At 44.5% G+C, this 26,852-nt stretch overlaps 1 protein-coding gene across 3 annotated transcripts in view; it reads right to left on the reverse strand.

Moving 5' to 3' along the window:
- smad3b (SMAD family member 3b) overlaps positions 1-26,467 on the reverse strand; it is a 143,304-nt gene extending 116,837 nt beyond the window's left edge. For all 3 annotated transcript variants that reach the window (XR_012096757.1, XR_012096756.1, XM_073032636.1), the window contains exon 1: positions 25,749-26,467. Coding sequence is in view for 1 of the 3 variants with exons in the window: in XM_073032636.1 (XP_072888737.1) it covers positions 25,749-25,954 (206 nt within the window). In the remaining 2 variants the exon portion in view is untranslated. The remainder of the gene's footprint in view (positions 1-25,748) is intronic.
- Between the last annotated feature and the right edge of the window lie 385 nt (positions 26,468-26,852).

Consider the following 26,852-nt stretch of genomic DNA (forward strand, 5'->3'; position numbering starts at 1 on the left):
TCTAAAAACTTTCTGTAGGGGCAAAATTGAGAGCATCCTGACTGGCTGCATCACTGCCTGGACATGGGAACTGTGCTTCCCTCGATCGCAGGACTCTGCGAAGAGTAGTGTGGACAATCCAGCGCGACTGTAGATGTGAACTTCCCACTATTCGGGACATTTACAAAGACAGATGTGTAAAAAGGATCTGAAGGATCATTGAGGACCTCGAGTCACCCCAACCACAAATTGTTCCAGCTGCTACCATCCGGGAAACAGTACCGCAGCATAAAAGCCAGGACCAGCAGGCTCCGGGACAGCTTCTCCCACCTACTTCTATGTTATACTGACTATCCTGTTGTACATAACATTATAAATTACTATAATTGCACATTTAGATGGACTCGTAACAATAATTTTTACTCCTCATGTACATGAAGGATGTAAGTAAAAAAGTAAATTCAATACGAGAAGTTTGGATGGTACACGGATGGTAGGGGTATGGAGCTCTGGTCTTGGCGCAGGTTGATGGGAGTAGGCAGTTTAAATGGTTCGGCAGGGACTAGATAGGCTGATATGCCCATTTCTGGGCTGTACTTGTCTATGATTCTATGTGCTGGGTCTGCAAGTGTTACCACACTTCTGGCAGCAACACAGCATGTCCACAACTCACTAACCCTAACCACAAGTCTTCCGAATCTGGGATGAAACCAGAGCACCCGGATGAAACCCATGTGGCTATGAGCAGAACACACTAACTCCTTACAGACCGCAGCGGGAACTGAACCCTGATCTCTGGCGCTGTAAAGCTACCGTGCCACCCAGTACTGTGTGGTATTGCAAACTGTTTCAATTTTGCAGTCAGTTTCACCTCCTGCACTGCACGTACATTAGTGATAATAAACCCAATTCAGAATAATTTATCTTTTATTTCTGGTCACACGCGTTGTGGTAGCATCTACAAGCTCCAGGTTCGAGATTCGCCAATTGCTGCAGCTCCAACACTCAGTTGTAAGCAACGAGGTTTTGCTTTCCATCCTCAATATGCCTGATGCCTCAGCCCCCTCAGTCAGAACATCAACAAAGAATCTGGACGAGCAGCTGATTTATTTTGATTCGGGTCGAGACCCTTCACAGTCCTGACGAAGGGTCTCAGCCCGAAACGTTGACTGCTCGTTTCCACGTATGCTGCCCGACCTGCTGAGTTCCTCCAGCGTGTTGTACGTGTTGCTTTGACCCCAGCATCTGCAGTGCACTTTGTGTTTACAATTTATTTTGCTTGTTATTTTATTGAGGCACAACACGGAATAAGCCCTCCTGACCCTTAAAGCTGCAGCACCCAGCAACCCAACTGATTTAAACCTAGTCTCATCACGGGACAATTTACAATGACCCCCAACCCTAACAGGTACATCTCTGGACTGTGGGAGGAAACCGGAGCACCCAGAGAAAACCCACGCAATCTCTTTACATTAGCGGCAGGAATTGAGCCCAGCTCACCTGTACTGTGAAGCGCTGTTCTAGCCACTATGCTACCATGCTGCTCCAGGGGAAAGAAGGTAATGAACCGAGTGCAGGTGTCCTCCGCTTTCCGAGCGTTCGCTTTACAACATTTCGCTTTTACGAAAGACCTACATTAGTACCCATTTTCGCTAACCGAAAGAGGATTTTCGCTCTTACAAAAAAAAAGACACCTGCTTTAAACGTGTGTTTACTCCGGGAAAGACTACCATGACCGTGAAGCCTTGCGCGGGCAGGTACGTACGCATGCGTGTGCGTACCGATTTTTTTTCTACAAATCGGTTTTGGCTCAATCTTCCTGATTCTGGTAAGTGAAACTACACTGTACATACATTATTTCTACTTTATATAGGCTGTGTATTTATCGCAGATGATACTAAGGTAGGAGGCATTGTGGATAATGAAGTAGGTTTTCAAAGCTTGCAGAGAGATTTAGGCCAGTTAGAAGAGTGGGCTGAAAGATGGCAGATGGAGTTTAATGCTGATAAGTGTGAGGTGCTACATTTTGGTAGGAATAATCCAAATAGGACATACATGGTAAATAGTAGGGCATTGAAGAATGCAGTAGAACAGATGTATCTAGGAATAATGGTGCATAGTTCCCTGAAGGTGGAATCTCATGTGGATAGGGTGGTGAAGAAAGCTTTTGGTATGCTGGCCTTTATAAATCAGAGCATTGAGAATAGTCACTACCTCCTCTCATAGATGCTGTCTGGCCTGCTGAGTTCTGCCAGCATTTTGTGTTTTCATTGAGTATAGGAGTTGGGATGTAATATTAAAATTGTACAAGGCATTGGTAAGGCCGAATTTGGAGTATTGTGTACAGTTCTGGTCACTGAATTATAGGAAAGATGTCAACAAAATAGAGAAAGTACAGAGGGGATTTACTAGAATGTTACCTGGGTTTCAGCACCCAAGTTACAGGGAAAGGTTGAACAAGTTAGGTCTTTATTCTTTGGAGCGTAGAAGGTTGAGGGGGGACTTGATAGAGGTATTTAAAATAATGAGGGGGATAGATCGTGTTGACGTGGATAGGCTTTTTCCATTGAGAGTAGGGGAGATTCAAACAAGAGGATGTGATTTGAGAGTTAAGGGGCAAAAGTTTAGGGGTAACACGAGGGGGAATTTCTTTACTCAGAGAGTGGTAGCTGTGTGGAATGAGCTTCCAGTAGAAGTGGTAGAGGCAGGTTTGGAATTGTCATTTAAAGTAAAATTGTATAGGTATATGGATAGGAAAGGAATGGAGGGTTATGGGCTGAGTACGGGCCAGTGGGACTAGGTGAGTGTAAGCGTCAGCTCGGACTAGAAGGGCCGAGATGGCCTGTTTCCAGTGCTGTAATTGTTATATGGTTATATGGTTATATCATATCATTCCTGCTTTTATTATATGTTAGTGTTATTTTAGGTTTTGTGCTATTTGATAGGTCATTTTTTAGGACTGGGAACGCTCAAAATTTTTTCCCATATAAATTAATGGTAATTGCTTCTTCACTTTACACCATTTCAGCTTACGAACGGTTTCACAGGAACGCTCTACCTTCAGATAGTGGGGGAAACGATGTGAGCATGGATGGGTTAGCACAGACAGGGTGGGCTGAAGGGCCTCTTCCTGTACAGCCTGACTATCACCGTCTTCCCACTGGTGCCCCGCTCTTTATCTGTCCTCACAAACAGGAGACCATTCAACTGCTCAAACACGACCTCCAGCATTCAACGTGACTGTGGCCAACGGTGTCACGGTAACGCAGCAGTTAGAGTGACGTTTTTACAGCTCGGGGCGTTCCAGAGTTCAGAGTTCAATTCCAGCATCCTCTGTAAGGAGTCTCTGTACGCCCTCCCCATGGAATGTGTGGGTTGTTCTCCAGGTGCTTCAAGTTTTCTCCCACAGTCCAAAGACTGTGTTAACTGGTCATTGTAAATTGTCTTGTGATTAGGCAAGGGTTAATCAGCAATGTGGGGTTGCTGGGGAGGTGTGTCTCAAAAAGGCGGATGGGCCTACTCTGTGCTGTTAAATTAAAATCTGCTTTTCAACTCTGGCTCCCGACCGCTTCTCGCCTGCCCATCCTCCACCGCTTTCCCACAGACACACCTTGATGCTGTGCTCCAGACTCTGAAGTGGGAATTGAACCCACTTCATAGAGGTGAGTGAGGACAGCCCACTCAGACACAACTTCCCCCACTGAAGGGAGAGTCAGGAACAGAAAACAGTAGGAAGCAGTTACAACACGTTAAAGGGAACCAGGTTCAACTTTATTCACCATATACACTCAGCAGCGGCTTCATAAGGCACAACTGCTCGTTAACGCAAATATCTAATCAGCCAATCACGTGGCAGCAACTCAATGCATAAAAGCATGCGGACACGGTCAAAAGGTTCAGTTGTTTCACAAACACAAGAAAATCTGCAGATGCTGGAAATCCAAAGCAACACACACAAAATGCTGGAAGAACTCAGCAGGCCTGGCAGCATCAACAGAAAAGAGTAAACAGTCGACGTTTCAAAACGAGACCCTTCTGGGATTTTCAGGTACAACTGTCTCTAGAGTTTACAAAGAATGGTGCAAAAAAAAAACAAAAAAAAAATTTAGTGGACAAAAATGCCTTGTGAATGAGGGAGGTCAGAGGGGAATGGCTAGACTGGATCAAGCTGACAGGAAGGCAACAGCAACTGAAATAACCACACGTTAAGACAGTGGTGCGCAGAAGAGCATCTCTGAACGCATAATGTGTCGAACCTTGAGGTGGATAGGCTACAGCAGCAGAAGACCACAAAACATACAGAAATACACTCAGTGGCTACTTTATTGGGTACCTCCTATGCCTAATAAAATTATCACCAAGAGCATTTTTCGAAATTTGCTGTGGTGTTTTGGCGTGACATGCAACAACAAAAAATGACAACATTCAACAATTATAAAGAATAAAGACTTAAATAAAGTTAGAAGTACAGATATGGAATAAAATGTGCATAAACACCAGCATGTACTTACAATGTAAACACTATTATAAAAAGAGGTTTAAAGTGTTTACGTTGCAGTGACAGGGTTAATAGACAGAGGGGGTGGAGGTGCAGCTAGAATTGTTGATCAGGTTAATTTCCTGGGGGAAGAAAATTTTTAAGGTGATGTGAAGTTTTTACTCTCCAGTAGGGAGGTTTTGGAAAAGGCAGTTTGCTGGCTGGGTAGTGTCTGCAATCATGTACCCTGCCTACTTCAACCCTCCCAGTTGGAAGGGATCCCAGTCAGGCCTCCCGCTTCCTAGAAGAGCAGCACTGGTGTACCTTACAAACGCTTTGGCACTAAAATCACTGAGGCAGCCATTTCAGTTGCCAGAGGACTCTGTTTGCCACCGTGGAAATGAAACCATATTTACAAAGTTGGGACGCACCGTCAACCCAAGCCCGGAGCGACTTCGCAAGTCTGGCTGACAAGTGGATTTTGTACAGTTATATCTTCGCTGACACTTTTTTTTTAAAAAAAAAGCAGAGCTTTTCCAATGTGATATTAAACTTTAACACAAGGACTGACAAATGTTGGGAACAGCCTGCAGGAAGACAGCATCTGCAGAGGAAGGAACGAAGTAAACACTCCCTCAGTAACCTGCCTGTCTTAGAGTGACGACCTTGTGCTTCCACCTGCCTATCAGTTTAAATTCTCCACCCATGCTGAGTCAGGTTTATTATCGCTGATAATATGTTGTGAATTTTGTTCTTTCAAGTCTCTGCCTTCATCCTTTTATTCCTCCAACTCAACCCAACCACAGTGCCACACAGATTCTATCTTAAGGCCATAAGATGTAGGAGCACAATTAGTCCATTCAGCCCATTGACTCTGCCCTACCTTTTCATCATGGTTGGGTTTTCATTCCTCTCAGCCCTATTCTCCTGCCTTCTCTCTGTAACCTTTGACACCCTCCACTTCAAATATACCCAATGACTTGGCCTCCACAGACTCACAACCCTCTGTCTAAAGAAATTCCGCCTCACCTCTGTTTGAAAGGGGCATCCTTCTATTCTGAGGCTGTGCCCTCTGGTCCTAGACTCTCCCACAGTAGGAAACCATCCTCTTCATGTTCATTCTAATTCAATTCACTTTATTTCTGTGAGGAACTTCGTTTGTGCAGTGGTAAGAACATCACAGAACTTAAGATACACAACACCACACTACATATAGTTAAACACAATATAAAACATTCACAATAGATAATAAATACTGAAAATGAATGTATCGATTTAAAATACAAATACACATAATTAAACTGACTGTTTTACTGTTAGAGGTGCTATGTATACTATATATTCAAAATTGGGTGTTGACTAGAGGAAGGCACAAAACTGGACAAGGCTCTTCTGGTGCTGACGGGCAGGGACATGTAATGGTGTCCAGATGGCCGTTATGTGTGAAGTGAATGTGTAATGTCCACTACTATCTGTTGTGCGTTCTTCATTGTCCGCCTCTTATGGATGCTACTGAGTGATTCCTGTTCCTGGCCAATGACTTTACTACTTACTCTGACAATTCTGTGGAGTGGGCTGAGGATGATAGCGCTCATTGCTCCGAACCACGCCGTAATGTTGTAGGTTAATATTCATTCAATGAAGCATTTAGAAAATGTCTGGCAAATCAATGGCTGGACCTTAAGTTCCCACATCTTCCTGAGGAAAAATAGCTGTTGTTGGTACTTGTATCAACTCACCATTGGTCTTAAATGTGATTTTGTTACCTGTAGTTGTGCCAAGGTATTTGTATTCTCCAACATGCTCTATCGAATTGGCAGGGTTGGGACAGTGTCCTGTTGTTTTCGAAAGTCCACTACCATTTCCTTAGTTTTACTGGGTTCAGGTCTAGATAGTTGCTTGTGCACCATCCAGCAAATGTATTGATTTCCTAATTGATCCAGTCATCAGAGTAGGTTGTGTACTTGGTGTACTGTATGCCTGGATGTGAGCTTCTGCAATCGTCTGTGTACAGTGTGTGAGATAACAGAGGCCTGTGGGCTCCAGTTGATATTTGCCTCTTGGTGCTCATATAGCCATAATACATCACTGCCTGATGTCTGACAGTGAGGAAGGAGAGGATGGAGTACATGGGGGTTTACCCCATGAGATGGGGTTGCACTGTGTTAAATGCACTGAAGACATCCACAAACAACATCCTAATAAATGATCCCGGCCTCTCCACGTGTGTGTGGATATGGTGTAGTAATGTTAGTTACTACAGAGTTTACAGCAGAGTTTCAGTAGCCATCCACTGATGTTGTCTGGATGTGGTGCTTTACTGGGGTCTGTTCTCCCGAGTCCTCTCTCGGCTGAAACCCTGTATACCGTGGTGCTGCTCAGTGCATCTGATAGAATGATGGGGGTCAGCTCCTCCATCTCCAGTGTGAAGTTGTACTCATCAAACCTGCAGTAAGAGCTGTTCAGTCTTTCTGCAAACTCTACATATTCCTCTCAACTTAGGCAGGATGGAGGCTGGTGATTACGCAGGCCGGCCACTGTTTTGACACCTTTCCAGACATCTCTACCTTTGCCCACTTGGAAGAGCTTTTCCACTTTCTCTTTACAGACCCTTTTCACTTGTAATAGTAGGACAGGGGTTCCTAACCAGGAGTCCATGGGCCCTCCTGCTTAATGGTATTTGTCCATGGCATAAAAGAGGTTGGGGACGCCTGATCCGGCAGCCCAGGATTTAGTGTAAATTAAGAAGTTCAGGTAAACCCCATTTTGTTTTCTCCACAGGTGTAGCTGCCACTCAGTTTCAGTTAATTTGTTTTTCAATCTCTATTTGCTATTAAAGTTCAAAGGAAATTTATTATCAAAATACCTGTATGTCGCTATATAGTACTCAGAGATTCATTTTCTTGCAGGCATTCACAGTAGAACGAAGAAATACAATAGAATCAATGAAAAACTACACACAGACTGACAAGCAACCGATGTGGAAAGGACTAACATACATAAAGGGAATGTATCTCCAATGGGATCCCACCACCAAACACATCTTTCCCTCTTCCCTGCCCCCACTTTCTGCTTTTTGCAGGGACCGTTCCCTACATGACTCCCCTGTCCATTTGTCCCTTCCCCACTGATCTCCCTCCTGGCACTTACCCTTGCAAGCGGAACAAGTGCTGTACCTGCCCGTACACCTCCACCCTCAGTGCCCCAAACAGTCCTTCCAGGTGAGGCAACACACCACCTGTGAGTCTGTTGAGGACATCGATAGTATCCAGTGCTCCCGTGTGGCCTCCTGTATATCAGTGAGACCCGCACTGCTGAGCACCTACGCTCTGTCTGCCAGATAAAGCAGGATCTTCCAGAGGCCACTCATTTTAATTCTACTGCCTGTTCCAACATGCCAGTCCATGGCCTCATTGAGGCCACACTCAGGTTGGAGGAGCAACACCTTAAATTCCATTTGGGTAGCTTCCAACCTGATGGCATGAATATCGATTTTTCAAACCTCCAGTAATGCTCCCCCCCCCCAGTCTATTCATCCCTTTTTCCCCTCTCTCACCTCATCACCTTGCCTGGCCATTACCTCCCCCTGGTGCTCCTCCCTCCTTTTCTTTCTTCCATGGCCTTCTGTCCTCTCCAATTAGATTTCCCCTTCTCCGGTCCTGTATCTCTTTCACCAATCAACTTCCCAGCTCTTTACTTCACCCCCTCCCCCTCACTGTGTCACCTACCACCTTGTACCTCATCCTCCCCTCTCTCCTCCACCTTCTTACTGTGACTTCCTTCCCCTTCCTTTACAGTCCTGCTGAAGGGTCTCCGCCCAAAACGTCGACTGTACTCTTTTTCCATTCATGCTGCCTGGCCTGTGGAGTTCCTTCAGCATTTTGTGTGTGTGTTATTTGGATTTCCAGCATCTGCAGAGTTCCTCTGTACATGCAGGTAACATGCGCTGTAGAGTCCTTAAAAGTGAGTCCGTAGATTGTGGAATCACAAACACAAGAAAATCTGCAGATGTTGGAATGTGGGAGGAAACCAGGGCACCCAGAGTCAGGACAAACTCTTTACAGAGAGTGGCAAGAACTGAAACCCCATCGCTGTTGCTGTAAAAGTGTTGCACTAACCGCTACATTACCTGGCTGGCCCAAAACTATGTAATAATGAAGCCAAATTAAGAGTATGACCCACCAGCTAAGGACAATATTCCACCCACAGTAATGTCCACTGATTGAGAAATTTATTTCATATAGAGATACAACACGGTAACAGGCCCTTCCAGCCCAATTACACCCTTGTGACCAATTAGCCTACTAAACAGTATGTCTTCAGCGCCAGCAATCAAGGTTCAAATCCTGTCACTGTCTGTATGGAGTTCGTATGTTCTCATGTAGGTTTTCTAAAATGTTCACAGAAAATAAAGTACGGACATTAAGTGTTGACAGGACAGTGAATAAATTCAAATTAAAACAAGATGATTACTGTCTATAGAAGAGTCCATTCCACCGCTATGGAAATCCCACACTGCACCCACTGTGACTGCATGCTCCCTCTCCAAGGACAGCCAGGCACCCGTGTGGGTTTCCAATGGCTCCTCTGCTTTCCTCCCACTTTCCAAAGACAGCTTAGAGCCAGCGAGTTGTGGGCATGATCTTTCGGCATCAGAGACATGGCACTTGCAGGCTGCCCAGCAAAATTCTCGCTAATTTGATTTGATGTAAACAATGCATTTCACTGCATGTTACAAAATTTCAATATGACAAATCAATCTAATCTTCAATCTTTTTGTTTTAATTATTAAATCATGGCCACTGGCTTCCAAATAGACATTACCTTGTTGGTGGATGAAGGTGAAAGAAAAAGAAATATATTTTTTTTTAATTTCCATTTTTAATTCACTGACTTCATACTTTTCTTTGTGGCCGGATGTCTTTATAAAGGGAACAGCCCGCCCATAGATATACGAATGGAATTAGACCATTCAGCCCATCGAGTGTGATCCAACCCCACCCCTACGGAAAAGATAACAACGGTAATCCCCTTTGTCCTTATTCAGAGCAACGTCAAAACTGCTTCCAAAGGGATAACTTCTCCACAGGAAGTTTGTGCAAATTAGGGTTGAAATCAGATCTCTTCAATTTAAACCATCTGCTCTAAATGGCCCCACCCTGACTGCCATCACCCAGCAGATTTAGATAGTTTGCCAAAAAGAGCGAGTCATCACAGACTACACATGACTCATTCAAATATCAGAGTCACTGTAAGGGGACTGAACTGAACTATAGTACTTTCTTCAAGGTGAGGCCCTTTAAAATGAGAAACGGAACACCTTGAACAATGTGCACAAAATGCTGCAGGAACTCAGCAGATCAGGCAGCATCTATGAAGGGGAATAAAGAGTCAACATTCCGGGCCGAGACCGTTGATTGGGGCTGGAAAGGAGGAGGGAGAAGTCAGGGATGGGAGGGGGAGGATGTGATAGGCAGCTGGTATGGTGATAAGTGAGACCAGGTAAGGGGGCATGAAGGTGGGTGGATGGAGGGAGGAGGGGGCAATACAGGAATCTGACATCCGGGACATGCACTCGCACGTTACTGTCACTGGCGGGAAGGTACCACAGCCTGAGGCCCACACCCGACATTTTAGAAACAGCTGTTTCCCCTCCACCATCAGATTTATGGACAGCCCGTGAATGCACTAGTCAGTTTGCTACCTAAGGCAATCTATATACCACTGCCGCGAAACAACAAATTTCATGGCACGTGTCAGTGATGACAAACCTGATTCTGATTAGTGGTGGAACCTCGCTCTGTCATACAGCACGAAAACCAAGCTCTTCACCCCAATTAATCAGAATCAGGAATACTATCACCAGCATACGTCACAAGACTTGTTCTCTTTGCAATACATAATGATAGAAGAGAAAATAAAAATTGTAAGTGTTAATTACAGCAAATATATAGTGCTCATGATGGAGCTGAACAAGTTCACAACATGAACCCTACCACAGTATTTTTTTTTGCTTTTTCTTCCCTTTTTGCCGTTCAGAAATTGGGTGGAAGAAGCTGTTCCTGAATCATTGAGTGTGTGCCTCTTCAGTTTGCGTATAAGGAGAAGGTGGGAGTGGAGGATGCTATCACGTATTTGCTGCACAAATCACTCTCTCACCTAGATGGGGTCAGTTGTGCTGTGAGGATTACATTCCTTGACTTCTCTCGTGGGCAAAGTACTGGAGAGTTTAACATCGGTAGCTGAGCGAAGGGCGCTGAGTAGGCTACGGTCAATTATGGAAAACTCTGAACATCCTCTACATAGCACCATCCAGAGACAGAGAAGCAGTTTCAGCGACAGGTTACTATCGATGCAATGCTCCTCAGACAGGATGAAGAGGTCAATACTCCCCAATGCCATTAGGCTTTACAATTCTACCACCAGGACTTAAGAACTTTTTAAAAGCTATTATTAATGCTTTTTGAGATAGTGATTTAGATGCATATCATATTTTTTACTGAGTTACGTATTGTATGTAATTAGTTTTGCTACAACAAGTGTATGGGACATTAGAAAAAAGTTGAATTTCCCCATGGGGATGAATAAAGTATCTATCTATCTATCTTCAGGCTCCTGTACCTCCTCCCTGATGGTAGCAACGTGAAGAAGCCATGTCCTGGGTGATGGGGTCCTTAACGATGGATGCCATCTTTTTGGGGCATCGCTCCTTGATGATGTCCCGGATGCTAAAGGCCCCTCAGCCCATCTTATCCATGCCAACCTTTTCAGAATCCAGCTTAATATCACATGTCGTGAAATTTGTTGTTTGTGGTAGCAATACATTGCAATATATGATGATAAAAACTATAAATTACTGTAAGTATATATCAAAAAGGATAAAGACAAAAATCACAAGACCACAAGACGAAGGAGCATTAGGCCATTTGGCCCATCGAGTCTGCTCCGCCACTCCACCATGAGCTAAACTATTCTCCCATCTAGTTCCAATTTCCGGCTTTTTCCCCTGACTACTTAGATACCATCACCAGCATACTGATGCAGTGTTCATGTTGTGAACTCAATCAGCTCCATCATAGGCACTACACATTTGCTGTAATTCACAGTTAATTTTTATTTCTTTTCTATTATTAAGTTGTGAAGTCAGTCAGCTCTATCAGAGGTACTAGCCTCCCCAGCATCCAGGACACCTTCAAGGAGCAATGCCTCCAAGAGGCCTTCCCCCACCTTTTAATTCTGGCATCTGGCATCAGTGAGTGAGAGAGAGCGAGAGAGAGCGAGGGAGAGCGAGGGAGAGCGTGTTGCATTGCGTTGCATTGCTGTGGATTTCCCACATCTGCAGACGTTCTCCTGTTTGTGTCCACGTATCCACAGCGCTTAAACCAGACCGAACAAACAGCCTTCAATTCAACTGTCGGCAACTGGAATATTTCAGCATTTCGATAAAACACAGCGACGAACCCTCAGGCAAACACCTCAGGGTCGAGCAACGGTCCCCAACGGACAGGCAGTGCTGACCATTCTAAACTGTGTTCAGAGCAGAAATCCTGAAAAAGGAGAACAAGCCAGAGTAAGGAGGTTGGGGGAGGGGGAAGAACAAGCTGGAAGGTGATAAGTGAAGCCAGGTGAGGGGGTCCTGTGTGTGAGGGGTGATGATAGATGGAAGAGGTGAAGGGCTAAAGATAGGAGAGTAGAGCGGACCATGGGAGAAAGGGAGGAGGAGGAGCACCAGAGGGAGGTGGGGAGGGCAGGCGAAGAGAAGAGATGAGAGAGGAGATAGAATGGGGCTTTAGGGAGGCATGCTGGCCTTCATCAGCCAAGACACTGAGTACAGAAGTTGGGATTTTGTGCTGCAGTTGCACAAGATGTTAGTGAGGCCGCATTTGAAGTATTGTGTTCAGTTTTCATCACCCTGCATGTTAAAAATACCATTAACTTGGGAAGAATGTAGGCATTTACAAAGATGGTGTTAGGATCTGAGTTACTGAGTTAAGAGGAGAAATTGAACAGGCTGGGACTTTATTCAATGGAGCATAGCAGAAGGGTGAATTTAGAGAGGTGTATAAAATCATAAGGAGCAGAGACAGGGTGAATACACACAGTCTTTTTCCCCAGGATCGGGGAGTCAGAAACATTAAACAAGAGTTTAAGGTGAGAGGGGAGAAAGTCAAGGGGCAAATTTTTCCACTCAGAGGGTGGTCAGCATATGGAATGAGCTGGCAGAAGAAGTGATGGAGACAGAAACATCAACAATATTTAAAAGGCATTTGGACAAGTGCATGGATAGGAAAGGTTTAGAAGGATGTGGGGAAAAAATGGGAAAATGAGACTAGGTTTGATGGGGAGAATTAGTTAGCACTGACCCATTGAGCCAAAGGGCCTTTTTCCCTACTGTATCCGGACCTGTTACAGTTGAGGCCCATTCAGTTACCACAAACTTTGCAGAGTCGGGATCCAGAACTGCACATGTACAGGTAGCCTGTGTTCACCTGACCTTTACTGGAAGCAACCAACTAGCCACCCCGCAGAATTTAAATTTGTATCCTTCTTTTCAAATTCTTTATCACCCGTCATCTCCTCCAGCCCACAGCCAAGATACTTGTATCTCAATTTGGGAATTGCATGACTATCCCCAATTCCTATCACTCCTGATCTCTGGAATTCACTTGCTAAGACTCTTCTTCACTGTCATTATCCTCATCTTACACTCCCCTCCTTTGACCCACCAACTCTCCCAAGCAAACCTTTGCACCTCTCTTAGTGCAGCATTAACATGACTGAGCATCAACTTTTACTGCATCATATGCCATGTCATACGACATCATCATTATGTGCTCTGTCGTATGACATGGGTGATCATGTTCTTTCCATGACCATGATTGTTCTTGGCAAATTTTATCTACAGAAATAGTTTACCATTGCCTTCTTCTAGGCAGTGCCTTTACAAGATGGGTGACCCCAGCCATTATCAATACTCTTCAGAGATTGTCTGCCTGACGTCAGTGATCACATAACTTGGGCTTGTGATGTGCATCAGCTGTTCATACGACCATCCACCACCTGCTCCCATGGCCTCACGTGCTAAGCAGGTACTACACCTTGCCCAAGGATGACCCGCAGGCTAGCAGAGGGAAAGAGCGCCTTACACCTCCTTCTGTAGAGACATATCTCCACCCCTCCACCCATTTATTGAATAAATCTTTGAAATATTAATTCTAGCTGTGTATCGGTTAGTGCAACAATTCACAGCTCTGGAATAACCAGTCGGGGTTCAATTCCCATCGCTGCCTGCAAGGAGTTTGTACATTCGCCCCGTGGGCCACGTGGGTTTCTTTCACGTACTCCCATTTTGTCTCACATTCTGAACACAGACTGTTGAGGGTTAGTAAGTTGTGGACGAGCTGCGTTGGTGCTGGAAGCGGGGACAATGCTTGCAGGCTACCCCCATTATTATTCTTGGACAGCAATGGTCATTAACACAAATGACACACTGCACTGTCATTTTCAATGCACATGTGATAATAGTTCATCTTTAATCTCCAAAGTTAGTCCAGCTCCCAACTAAAAATGGAAATAAGTGGAGCAAACTAAATATCCCAAAAGAAAATAAGAATACTTTTAAAGAGGAACAACATACCCTCTGGCATGCTCTGGATATTGTCTTGTCCCTCGCACGATGGTCAGACTATTAATACTGTTAACTTGAAGTACTTTAGGAAATCATAAGGTTTGCATCACAAATCATTTCCCACAGAATCATGAATGCGCCTGTGCTCTGGACTGCGGAATGTACAGTCACCCGTTCACACTGCGGGCCACAGCTCTGAACCACATCCCCTCCCGTATCAGAGCACAGAAGGCCAACTCACAGTCTAAGCATTCTGTGCCCTGCTCTCCCAACAGAGTGAGTGGCCACGTGTACACACAAAACTCAAGTACAGAAACCTTAGGTCCAACACCACCAGGTTCAGGAACAGTTATTACCCTTCAACCATCAGGCTCCTGAACCAGTGTGGATAACTTCACCCACCCCAACAATGAACTGATTCCACAATCCAAGGACTCTACAACTCATCTCCTCAGTATTACTTAGCATTTTCTTTTGTATTTGCACAATTTGTTGTTTGTCCATCTTCGTGTGTAGTTTTTCAGTGATTTTCTATCGTGTTTCTTTATATCTACTGTGAATGCCTGCAAGAAAATGAATCTCAAGGTAGTATTTGGAGACATATACAGTATATACCAGGGGTGTCAAACTCATTTTAGGTCACGGGCCGGTTTGAGCAAAATGCAGCTTCATGCGGGCCGGATCAGTCGGACGCGTGCGAACGCAGCTTTCGTTGCCTCCGTTTTTTCAGCCTGCTCTCAAGTGTCTCAGTCTCTGCTATAACCACAAAGTGTTTCACTTTACAAATTCCGTTTCTTATGAAGAAGACTGCCGAGCAAGACTGCCGAATAAACACCAAAAACCCTGAAAACCTGGTACCTGAATAAACTCAGCATTAGCCATATCATACGCCATAGGCGCTTCGATTACTGGGGCCAGCTTTAATAGTAATTAGATATTATCTCGTGGGCCAAAGATAATTCCACCGTGGGCCGGATTTGGCCCGCGGGCCTTGAGTTTGACATATATGGTATATACTTTGATAATAAATTTACTTTGAACTTTGATAGGTAGGTGAGGAGTTCAATCAACTTCTGTTGCCAAGTTACAAAAAGGAACATCAGGACAGGAGAGAGATACAACATAATTGATCAAGAAGTTTTTGATTCAAGTTCTGAGCTGACAGTGTGTCAATACACCACTCCTGTTAAACATGCGGCCTAGCTGATTTGGATTCTTACTCAATGTCCATATAAGGACACTGTCAACTGGAACTCAAAGCAGGCATGGGAATTTCTTTCTTTCCACAATTAACTGTCTACAATACTCTTGATGCCAGTCACATTACCATAAAATGAGGTCTTTGCTTAGAACATCCTTATCCTAAAGGCCTTAACTTTTTCATTCAGCTCATTCATTACCCAGAGGGACTTGGTCACATTTGGACAATTGATTGATTTTCTATTTCCTCTCTCGCCCTGAAAGTAAACAACGAGATTCTGTGCTGACAACAAACGATAAAACTTAAACCTACTCTTGCGAAACAAGGGTAGGTGTAGCTTTGACAATAAGACTCCGAAGCCACAGGAAGCGTGTGACGTGAAGGAGGTTTTCGTCATTATGGTTAGGCCTGCTTACTCAATGCTCTCTCACTTCTCTCCCGCTTAACCCAAAGAGCCAACAACCAGAAGCTTCAAACACAAGAGAGTCCGCAGATGCTGGAAACCCAGAGTCGTGCACACAAAGTGCTGGAGGAACCCAGCAGATCAGGCAGCATCTATGAAGAGGTTTAAAGAGTCGACTTTTCAGGCCGATTCACAACGAAGGGAGAAGAAGTCAGAATAAGCAGGTGGGGGGGGGGGGGGGAGAAGGAGTACAAGCTGGAAGGTAATAAGTGTAACCAGGTGGAGGGGGGTGACCAAAAGCTTTTCTGCATCTTGATTGTCACAATGTTGTCTACTTTTGTTGAATCACTATTCACACACCCTCAGCCAGCTCCAAGCACTCAGTCCAGACTCAGCACTCTCTTAATCAATGAGAACTTAGCTTCCTGGGCTTCATTAAGTTACAGACTTTGGATTCTAATCCAACAGCCAATGATTTCCTGCTGAGCTCCTGCTCTTTCCCATATTTATTTATTATTTGTTTTTCTTTTTATTTGCACAGTTTGTCTTTTTCACACAGGTTGCCAGTCTTTGTGTGCAGCTTTTTGTCGATTCTATTGTGTTTCTCTGTCCTACTGTGAATGCCTGCAAGAAAATGGACCTCAGGGTAGTATATAGTGACATATGCACTTCGATAATAAATTTATTTCTAACATTTCAAACCACATTCCTTTCTCCCGGTTTCCTCTCCGACCAGTACACCACTAACAAATGAAAATCAGATTTATTTATCACATGCACAACAACACGTACAGTGAAACTTGTCTTTTGCGTCAATGATCAACGCAGTCCGAGCAAGTGGTGTCACGCTTTTCAGCGCCAGTAGAGCATGCCCACACCTTAACACCTGCACATCCTTGGAATGTGGGAGGAAACCGGAGCACCCGGAGGAAAACCAAACCTCTGGGCTGAAATGTCCAGCTGGGACATTCAACCAAAGCGCAGAAGACAACAAACTGTGCCAAAACAAAGAGAAGAAATAATAATAAGTATCGAGAACGAGATGACCAGTCATTGAAAACAAGTCCATTGGTTGTGGGATAATTTAACTGATGGGGCAAATGAAGTTTTCTCCTCTGATTCAAGAGCCGTCAGGTTGAAGGGGTAAAAACTGTCCCTGAACCTGGTGGTGGGGGTCCTGAGGCTCTTGTACCTTCTTCCAGATGGCACCAGCAAGGAGAGAGCTGCTACAGAGTTCTCTCAGTACCAATTCAATCAAGCCGTATCGTTACAAAAATAGCTTCACACTCTGAAAGGGCTCAAGAGCTTAGATGCTGCAACTTCCCTGATAACTACATGAAGAGATGTGGTCACTGAAGGGCTGCTGTGGTTTTTGTATGAATGCAGCCACAAGCACATAGGGCATTGTTAAATTTTAACAACCAAGCAGATAACATTCATTTGAAGAGGACACATTGAACAATAGCAATCATCTGTTGCAGGTCAGAGAGCGTCCATGCAGAGAGAGACATGGTTAGCATATCCCCTCAATGCTCTTCAAAGAAGTGTGAGATTAAACCAGCTTTAAAATACAGGAGCAAGAAGGTTTGGAACGAAGGTGCACGAAAGGGGACAGTGCCGATTTTTTAAGCCTGCTCTGTGATCATTCAAATGTCTCCCTCCTGCATAACCCTCCATTTTTCTTTCATCCACGTACCCAAGAGTTTCTAATCTCTGTGACATATCTGCCTCTGCCACCACCCCTGGCAGCGCAAACTATTCGCCCCCTGCTCTGTGTAAAGAAAAACCTCTGACATTCCCCCACACTTCCTTCTAATCACCTTAGAATTACGCCATTTCTGCCCTGGGGGAAAAAGCCAATGTCAAGCCACTCTATTTTTGCCTGTTCTCATCTGCACACCTTTATTAAGTCATCTCTCACCCTCCTTCAGTCCAAAGAGCAAAAATCTTAGCTGGCTGAACCCTCCCCCATAAGACATGCTCTCTAGACCAGTCAGCATCTTGGTAAATCTCCTCTGTATCCTCTCTAAAGATTCCACACCCTTCCTATAACGAGACCAGAGCTGAAGACGATACTCCCGAGCGTGGTTAAATCAGGGCTTTATTCAACAGCAACATTAACTCAGTCCCCTGACTAATGAAGGCCAATACATCATACACCGTTTTTAACCAATCTATCAACAGTGATTCTTCTCAATGATAGTTGGCGAGAAATAAGCAGTAAGGCAATTCTGAACTGTTTTTTTCTCACTGCGGTTTCAAGCATTCAGGCCTGGAGATCCCAGAAACAGCTGAGAGTGAAATAGAAACGACTTCACTACTTCAACAAGTTAGGAATCATGAAGAATTTGAAGGTATCAACAATAATCTTCAATGTTACAATGAAAATGAAGATTGACAACATTGTATAAAGTCCATTATCTGCACTAGGTGTCTGCGCTGATTTTATGAATTCATAGTCAATTAAAAAATGCATACACTGGATGCATTCCTCTGTCAAATAACTATTAGGAACTAATACAGTTTTATAATACTGTAGTAATGATAGAGCAAATTGGAACACTTTCATTTAAATACATAATTTGTTACTCAGTTAAACATAGTTCATCTATTTTTTTTACACTTTTTAATTGGGGCAGGTGTTTAATTGGTCCAAAGTATACTGGTCGCGATGAATTGGAATCCACTGAATAATTATTTACTTTCTTCTAGTTGTATTTGCACCTTGGTTGTTTGTCAGTCTTTGTGTGCAGTTTTTCCATTGATTCTATTGTATTTCTTCAATCTACTGTGAATGCCCATAAGAAAATTAATCTCAGGGCAATTTATGGTGATATGTACGTACATTGACCACAAGACATAGGAGCAGATTTAGGCCATTCAGCTCGCCATGTCTACTCCACCATTTCATCATAGCTGATCCATTTCCCTCTCAGCCTCATTCTTCCACCTTCTCCCTGTAAACTTTCACACTCTGACTAATCAAGAAACTATCAACCTCCAACTCCGATGCACCTAATGACCTGGGCCCCACAGCTGCCCGTGGCATCGAATCCCACAGGTTCACCACCCACTGGCTAAAAGAAATTCCTCCCCATTTCTGTGCTGATAATATATTTACTTCAAGCTTTGCAAGTCCCATCTGTACTGTGTGTCACGAGGCTCGGGCTACAAGAATAGTTCTCCACCTCAAAGGAAACCAGAGCTAAATTTGGCAAATGCAGAGCTGATTTAGTTGCAGTATTGTTGGAGACGGACTATGCAGAAGGAATGTCAAATTGAGGGATCCTCTGCTCTCTCGGGTGGATGGCGAATATCCCAGGGCACTGTAGCACAGAGCAGTGGATCCCTCACTGGTGTTCTGGTTAGTATTTACTCTTCCACCAACACAGGCTGCACGATCATTTATTGTAATTCAGCTCGAGAGCAAAACAGTCAACATTTCTTTCACACCTTTCAGAACCCCAGGGTATCGAAGTCTCTTATCAGAGGTGTCAAAACCAGGCCATCACTATGCACACAGCAAACCTCCCGGGACACCAACACTTGTCACGAGGAGAACGTCACAGAAACCCAAGCTGCGTGACTGCATGCACGTTGGCTGCAGCAGACTTTGCAACAATTCCCCCGTCACCCAGCAGAGAATACCTTCAATAGGTGATGCCTCAAAAAGGCGACATCCATCATTAAGGACCCCCTCCTCCCCCAAATCTTCCGGGACATGCCCTCTTCTCATTGTTACCATCAAGGATGTGGTACAATGTTCATGGACCATTCGGAAATCTGATGGCGGGGACTAGCTATGCCTATAACACTGTGTCTTCAAGCTCCTGATGGTCGTAGTGAGAAGAGGGCACATACTGGGTGATGGGGTCCTTAATGATGGATGCCACCTTTTAGAGGCATCATCTTTTTTAAAGACATCCTCAAAAATTTCTACGGATATACCGTGGAGAGCATTCTAACTGGCTGCACCAACATCTGATTATGAGGGTGGTGGCATAGGGGGCTACTGCACGCAGAGTTGTAAACTTAGTCAGCTCCACCATGAGCGCTAGTCTCCATAGCATCCAGGACATCTTCAAGGAGCAACGTCCATCATTAAGGACCCTTGTCACCCAGGTCATGCCCTCTTCTCATTACTACCATCAAGAAAGGAGCCCGAAGGCACACACTCGATTATTCAGGAACAGCTTCTTCTCATCTGCCATCCAATTTCCAAAAGGGCATTGAATCCATGAACATTGTCTCACTTTTTTTTTTAAAAAATTATATTTTTGCACCACTTAACTATTCAATATACATATATATTTACTTTAATTCACAGCTTTATTTTCTATTATCATGTGTTGCATTGTACTGCTGCCACAAAGTCAAATTTCGCGACGTATGCCGGTGATATTAAACCTGATTCTGATGCTGAGGAGGTCAGTGCCCAAACACATCCTCCCTGATGGTGGCACTGAGCACTGCCCATCCCGACAACCCAGCGCGCCTGGCGAGGCGGTGGCTGCCGTCCTGTATCTCCAGGGCCAGAACAGACTGCAGACTCGTGGTTGCTCTTGGCTCAGAACTACAGATCATTCGCTTCCATTTCCAGTTCTACAGGCTGAGTGAACAAGGTTGCCATCGTGGGAAGTAGGATCTCCTGTCACATCTGGGTCCAGAGGCATCAACAGCTGCCCCATGTCCTTTGACCAAATGATTGCTGCTGCTTACACTGGTCAAGTCTGGCCCCTGGTATAGAGTGCACGAGGGTAGGGGATGAGAGAGCAGAAAATAAACTCAACGTCCCATCACTGTTGTGGATCTGTTTTGCAGAGCCTCAAGGTCTGTTTGAATAGATAAACCAGAAAGACAGCTGCAATGCCCGATTTTGGGTTAAAGTGGGAACTGCTGCTAAATTATCTCTGGAATTAAGTGTATGAGGAGCATTTGATGACTCTGGGCCTATGCTTGTTGGGGTTTAGAAGAATGGGGGGGTGGGAATCTCATTGAAACCCATCGAATATGGACAGGGTTAGATAGAGTGGATGACGAGAGAATGTTACCAATTCTGGGAGAGTCTAGGCCCAGAAGGCACAGCCTCAGAACACAAGGACGTCCATTTAGAAGAGATGAGGAAGAATTTCTTTAGCCAGTGGGTGGTGAATCTGTGTAATTTATTGCCACAGATGGCCATCATTGGGTATATTCAAAGGGGAGGTTGATAGGTTTTTGATTAGTAAGGGTGTCAAAGGTTATGGGAAGAAGGCAGAATGGGATAATAAATCAGAATTGATCGAACGGCAGAGTAGACATGATGGGCCAAATGGCCTAATTCTGCTGCTATGTCATATGCCAAAGGTAGCAATGGTAGGTCATCTCACATCACAGCTGTCCTTCTGGGGAAGATATTCCCCCAGTTCTGTCAGGAAGGAAGATTTGGACCCAAAAGTAAAGGAACAATAACCCTTTCCGAAGACAGGATTGGATTTAACGTCACAGAGTAATCTAAGGAGACAAGAGTACTGCAAAAGATCTCAACAGCAGATGAAAATAAGATGAGAACATTCCACGGGTGTTCAATACTATGAAGCTCATAGTTGTCACACGTCACTGATAGAATCTTCATCACTTTAATATTAAACCTTCAACTTAATTTGTGAACAACACAGATTATGAGAGTTTATTCCCACTGCCCAGCAATCACTCTATTATGACAACAGCCTGGTGAAAGGGGAAAGTTTCCCTTAATTCTCCTGACAACCCCGATTACAAAACATAGAACAATAAAGCACAGTACAGGCCCTTCGTCCCACAATGTTCTGCAGATGTTTTAACCTACTCTCAAGGTCATTCTAATATAACCCTAATGTTCTAACGTCTAATGTCCATATGGCCATCTAAGAATCTCTTAAATGTCCCAAGTGTATCTGCAACTACTACCACCCTGCCAGAGTGTTCCATTCACCAATCAACTCCGTGTAAAAAGAACTATCTCTGGCATTGCCCTATACTTTCCTCAATCACCTTAAAATTATGCCCAGTGCATTAGCCATTTCTGCCCATGAAAAAAGGACTCTGGCTGTCCACTCGATCTATACCTCCTATTATCTTATACACCTCTATCAAATCATCTCACACCCTCCTTTGCTCCAAAGAGGCCATCTTTATAAGGCACAGTAGCATTCTGGCAAATCTCTTCCGCGCCCTCTCTAAACCTTCCACATCCTCCCTATAATGAGGTGACCATCTTATCACAATACTCGAAGTGTGGTCTATCCAGAGTGTCAGATATTGTTCAGGTTTGCAAACGATCCTCACAAATCAAACATTTTACCCCAACCCTCAAAATAAAAAGATCAAATCTTGGAGATACAGCACAGAATAGGCCCTTATGACCCAATGAGCTGTGTTCCTCTGACTTAACAGCAGTCTATCACAGGACAATTTACAACGACCAATTAACCTACCAACCAGTACGTTTATAGAATGTAGGAAGAATCCCCATATCTCTTGATATTTTTACTGAACAAGTGTTGGACCCAAGTTCTGAAATTCCCTCCTTAAACCTCAGTGCACCCCTTCCCTCTTTAAAACAGACTTTAGCGAAGATTTTGGACACAAAATCCCAACACCGTTACTTGACAAGCAAGGTGCACTGAATATATAACAACATATCCTCAGGATCAAACACAACTCGAGCAACTGAGAGTCAACTTGTTCAGTCAGTTAGAAATTGTGTCGCACTCACCTGTCACTAATTAGGAACTGAGCGCAGTGCGAGCTACGACAGAATGTATAAAAATGAAAACTGCAAGGCCCCACAGAAATGCTCAAAGTTGCTCGGTTAAATAATGGCCCACAATCTCTCGCCTCTCCCTCACGCACACAAAAGAAATGCAAATTTAACTTTAATTGTTCTCTAGTTTTGGCTTTGCACAGTGCACTCTGAGTTTATAACGCCTGATTGAAGAAGGGCCAAGGTTCCAGGATGACTGCATTCAGTCCTCTAGGGAGCTGTGGAGGTCAAATTAAGGGAACATATCCGAAGCCCAGACGATCTGAGAGGATCAGAATCAGGTTTAATATCATTGACACATGCCATGAAATGTATTGTTTTGCAGCAATAATACATAAAATAGTTGAGTTGAGTTGTTCTTCCATCTTGGCAATTTACTTGCAAACATTTTGTCACCACGTGAGGAGACTGTGTGTAACTGACAAAGTCTCCTCGCATAGTGACAAGATGTTTGCAAGTAAATTGCCAAGATTGGGGAACAGCACAACCCAACCATCAACCCCTCAAACTGCACATTTATGAATTATTTCATTCATAAAATATACTGTAAATTACAGTATTATATATAAAATTAAGTTAAATAAGAGGTACAAAAAGAGAACAAAGTAGTGAGTTAGTATACATGGGTTAGTTTATTGTCCATTCAGAAATCTGATGGTGGAGAGGGAAAAGCTGTTTCTAAAAATTGACTGCGTGTCTTCAAGAGCCTGACCGCCTCTCTGATGGTAGCAATAAAAAGAGGTCATATCCTGGGTGCTGGGGTCCTTGATGATTGATGCCACCTTTCTGAGACATCACGTTTTGAAGGCGTTCTCGATGCTGAGGAGGCTAGTGGCCATAATGGAACTGGCCAAGTCTACAACCCTCTGCAAGCTGCGAATCTGGAGAAGAGTCCACAATTACAGAAAGAGGCAGGAAAACGGATCCAAGGCCAAGATCACTTCAGCCCTGATCTGACTGAATGGCAGACTAGTCTGGAGGGGGAGACGACTGCAGCACGCTCCTATAGCAGCTGCGCAAGTTGGTAAGGTGCTTAAGGCGACGTACGGTGTGTTGGCCTTCATTAGTCGGGGGATTCAGTTCAAGAACCTACGGTAATGTTGCAGCTCCATAAAACCCTGGTCAGACCACACTTGTGTTCAGTTCTGGTTGCTTTATTATAGGGAAAATGGGGAAGATTTAGAGAAGATGTAGATTTACCAGGATGCTGTCTGAATTAGAGAGCATGTCCTACAAGGATAAGCTGAGTAAACTATGGCTTTTCTCTTTGAACCGAAGGAGGATGAGAAAAGACTTGACAGAGATATACAAGATGGCACGAGGCACAGATAGAGTGGAAAGCCAGAAATTTTCCCCCACGGTGGCAATGGTTAATACAAAAGGCCTTAATTTTCAGGTGACTGGAGGAAAGAATAGGGGATGTCAGACGTAATTTTTTTTGTACACAGAAAGTGGTAGGTGCGTGAAATGCTCTGCCAGGGGTAACAGTAGAGGCAGATACTTCAGGGGCATTTAAGACATTATTAGAAAGGCACATAGATGAATGAAAACTGGAGGTCCATGTGAGAGGGAAGGGTTAAATTGATCTTGGAGTAGGTTAAAAGGCAGGCATCACGTTGTGGGTCACGGGGCCAGTACTGTTTCTCCCCCCACGTCTTTACGTAGAAGGCCAGATTCCAATTCTGGATTCTGCCTGCACATTACCATTTAACACATCTCCAGGTAAACACTTCAACCTAAACCATTTGCAGATTACCTAAAGCTAGGTTACTCATTGAACCTTCGGCAGGGTCTGGAGATCTGTGATGGTTTTTCAATATCACCAGTAGAGCAAAACCCTGTGTTGAGCATGATCCAGCCTGGGGAACAGAGACATTAATCGAAGTGGATGTGCAGCCTCAAGAAAAGTGACTGTCCGAGAGTAGACCCTTCGGCCCATCTACTCTGTGCCAAGCTGTCATTCTTCCTAGTCCCATGGACTCACAAAACCACAGACATAGCAGAATTAGGCCATTCATCCCATCGAGTCCATTCTGCCATTCCATCATGGCTGATTTATTATCCCTCTCAACTCCATTATCCTGCTTTCTCCCAGTAACCTTTGACATTCTTACTTAATCAAGAACCCATCAATCTCTGCTTTAAATATACCCAACGACTCGGCCTACACAGCCACCTGTGTCAATGAATCTGTGGAATTCAACACCCTCTGGGTGAAGAAATTCCTCCTCAACTCTGCACACGTCTTTTGCGTGACTATGTTTTGTTTTTGCTCACTATTTTGAACGTGCCGTGTACGTTTTGCACCCTGGCCCCAGAGGAACGCCATTTCATTCGGCTGTATTCATGTCTGATTGAATGATAACTAAACTTGAATTTGATTTTCTACAGCGTCGCCCTTCCTTGGCTCCCCCCGCTGCAGGAAACATCCTCTCCACATCCATTCGCACCTACACCATAGCTCTCCCGTCTATGTACTTATCTATAATTCTCTGGAGGAGAAACAGCAGATTACAATGGGCCAAATGGCCTGTATAAGAAGGTGACCATGTGCACTTCGATTAGACTAGGAGAAAAGTGCCTGTGATGTATAACAGCATCCATCAACTGACTCCACAATCCCTGCAGGGTCTAAATCATCTCAAGGGTCCAAGAAACCAAATTCATCTCCATCCAGTGCAACCTCACACCACAAAGATTTGGCCGCAAATTATTTAATACTTTTTAAATGCTTTCTTCCCAACCCTTTTCGCCCACTGCAACCCCTCCCCCCTTCCATTGGTAGCTGAGCAGAATAGCGACACCGTCTTCCAGGAGGCAAAATGAAACACGGCCCCAAGAATGTGCCCAATTTTACCAGTCAATTCAACCGCCCCCCAAACTCTGTATCGAAAATAACTCTGGGGATCCTCTCCCCAACACCCCCCATACCAAAGACAGCGGCCGGAAACGATCACCTGTTATTTCTGCTCGGTTGAGCCGCCTGCGTTAGTTTGTGTGTACTATTGTTGGTGCGGTATGACATTCATTTCAAGAACAAATTTAACTGCAGCCTCCTGCCGTCCTCGACACAAGATGCCGGGAAACGACATTCTGAGACACACCAGTAAACCCATGCTGACTATAGCTGACATCTCTCCACCGCAGCGTCGCGTACACCCCAACGCACATCAAATCTTGGGTAAAAAAATACGGAATTCAAAAAACAAAAAATTGCAACCAGAATCTATTCCACAGTTTAAAAAAAAACAAGTCTCTTAAAATATATCGCTTTACCTGGGGATGGTTATACACTTGGTGTTAATACTCTGAGTGGTAATTGCCTTTTCCAACTCATCCAACTGGCCGGTCTTTTTCAACTTTTTCACCAAACTTTTCACGGCTTTTTCGCACCATTTCTCCTCCTGCCCGTTTTGTTCTCCCTTCTTCCAGCCCAGCAGGCGCTTGACAATCGGCGGGGTGAAAGGCAAGATCGAAGACATGTTCGAGTAACCGATCTCCTTGAACGCGTCCTCGGTAAGAGACAAGGGAGACGAACACCGTCCCAGACAGACCGCCAACCCCAAACTTCTCCGGCAAGTTTCACCAAACTTTTTCTCTCGCCTCGTCAATTTCACTGCGGGACCAGCCGACCTCTGCACACCCCTCCTGCAGTGCTGAAACTTCGGTAACCCTCCGCCCTCTCAATAGAGTGCCGCTGCCTTCTTTGCAATCCACGTGAAGGAGAGACTCAGATCTGTCCTCTCTTTAGCTTCAGGCTTTTTTTTCTCTCTCTCTGCCGGTAACAAAAATAGATCTGTTTACCAAAGTGTTGATTCGTTCCTTTCTCCTTTGCTCTGCTATTAAAATTAATCCGCCTTCCCACTACGGGGGGGTTTGCAATAGTGCGGCGACCACTCAGATCGAACTGGAGCCTGTGTTTAATGCAAATTATTTTACTGCGGGGACCTAGACAGGAGACCAAGTGTGGAAGAGTGTTTGTGGGTGTCGTAGTACAGACTCACCCCTCCCTCCGGAACCAGCGCCAATCAGTGAGGAGCCCGTGAAAGGGAAATGCCTTATTCAACTGATCCAAAAGTTACGAGTTCTCGCAATCTTGTCATATCAGTAGAAAGACAGGGGGAGCGTCAGTACTTCACCCTCAACTTTACCTGTAAACAAGTACTCATTTGAAATCAATTACTGCACTTTATCGCAGCTCATTAAAACAAGGAACTACAGCGGCATGTTGGGATCATTGTCGTCTTTGCTTGTACCATTTATCCTCGCCTGTTTCACACCCCCCCCCCTTCCTCACTCCCCTCCATTTTGAAACCTGGTCTACCTCCTGAGTTTTTGTTCTAGTTCTGTCGAAAGGTCGTTGACCTGAAACGCGAATCC

This window comes from Hemitrygon akajei, chromosome 30, assembly GCF_048418815.1.
Source record: "Hemitrygon akajei chromosome 30, sHemAka1.3, whole genome shotgun sequence".
Taxonomy (NCBI): Eukaryota; Metazoa; Chordata; class Chondrichthyes; order Myliobatiformes; family Dasyatidae; genus Hemitrygon; species Hemitrygon akajei.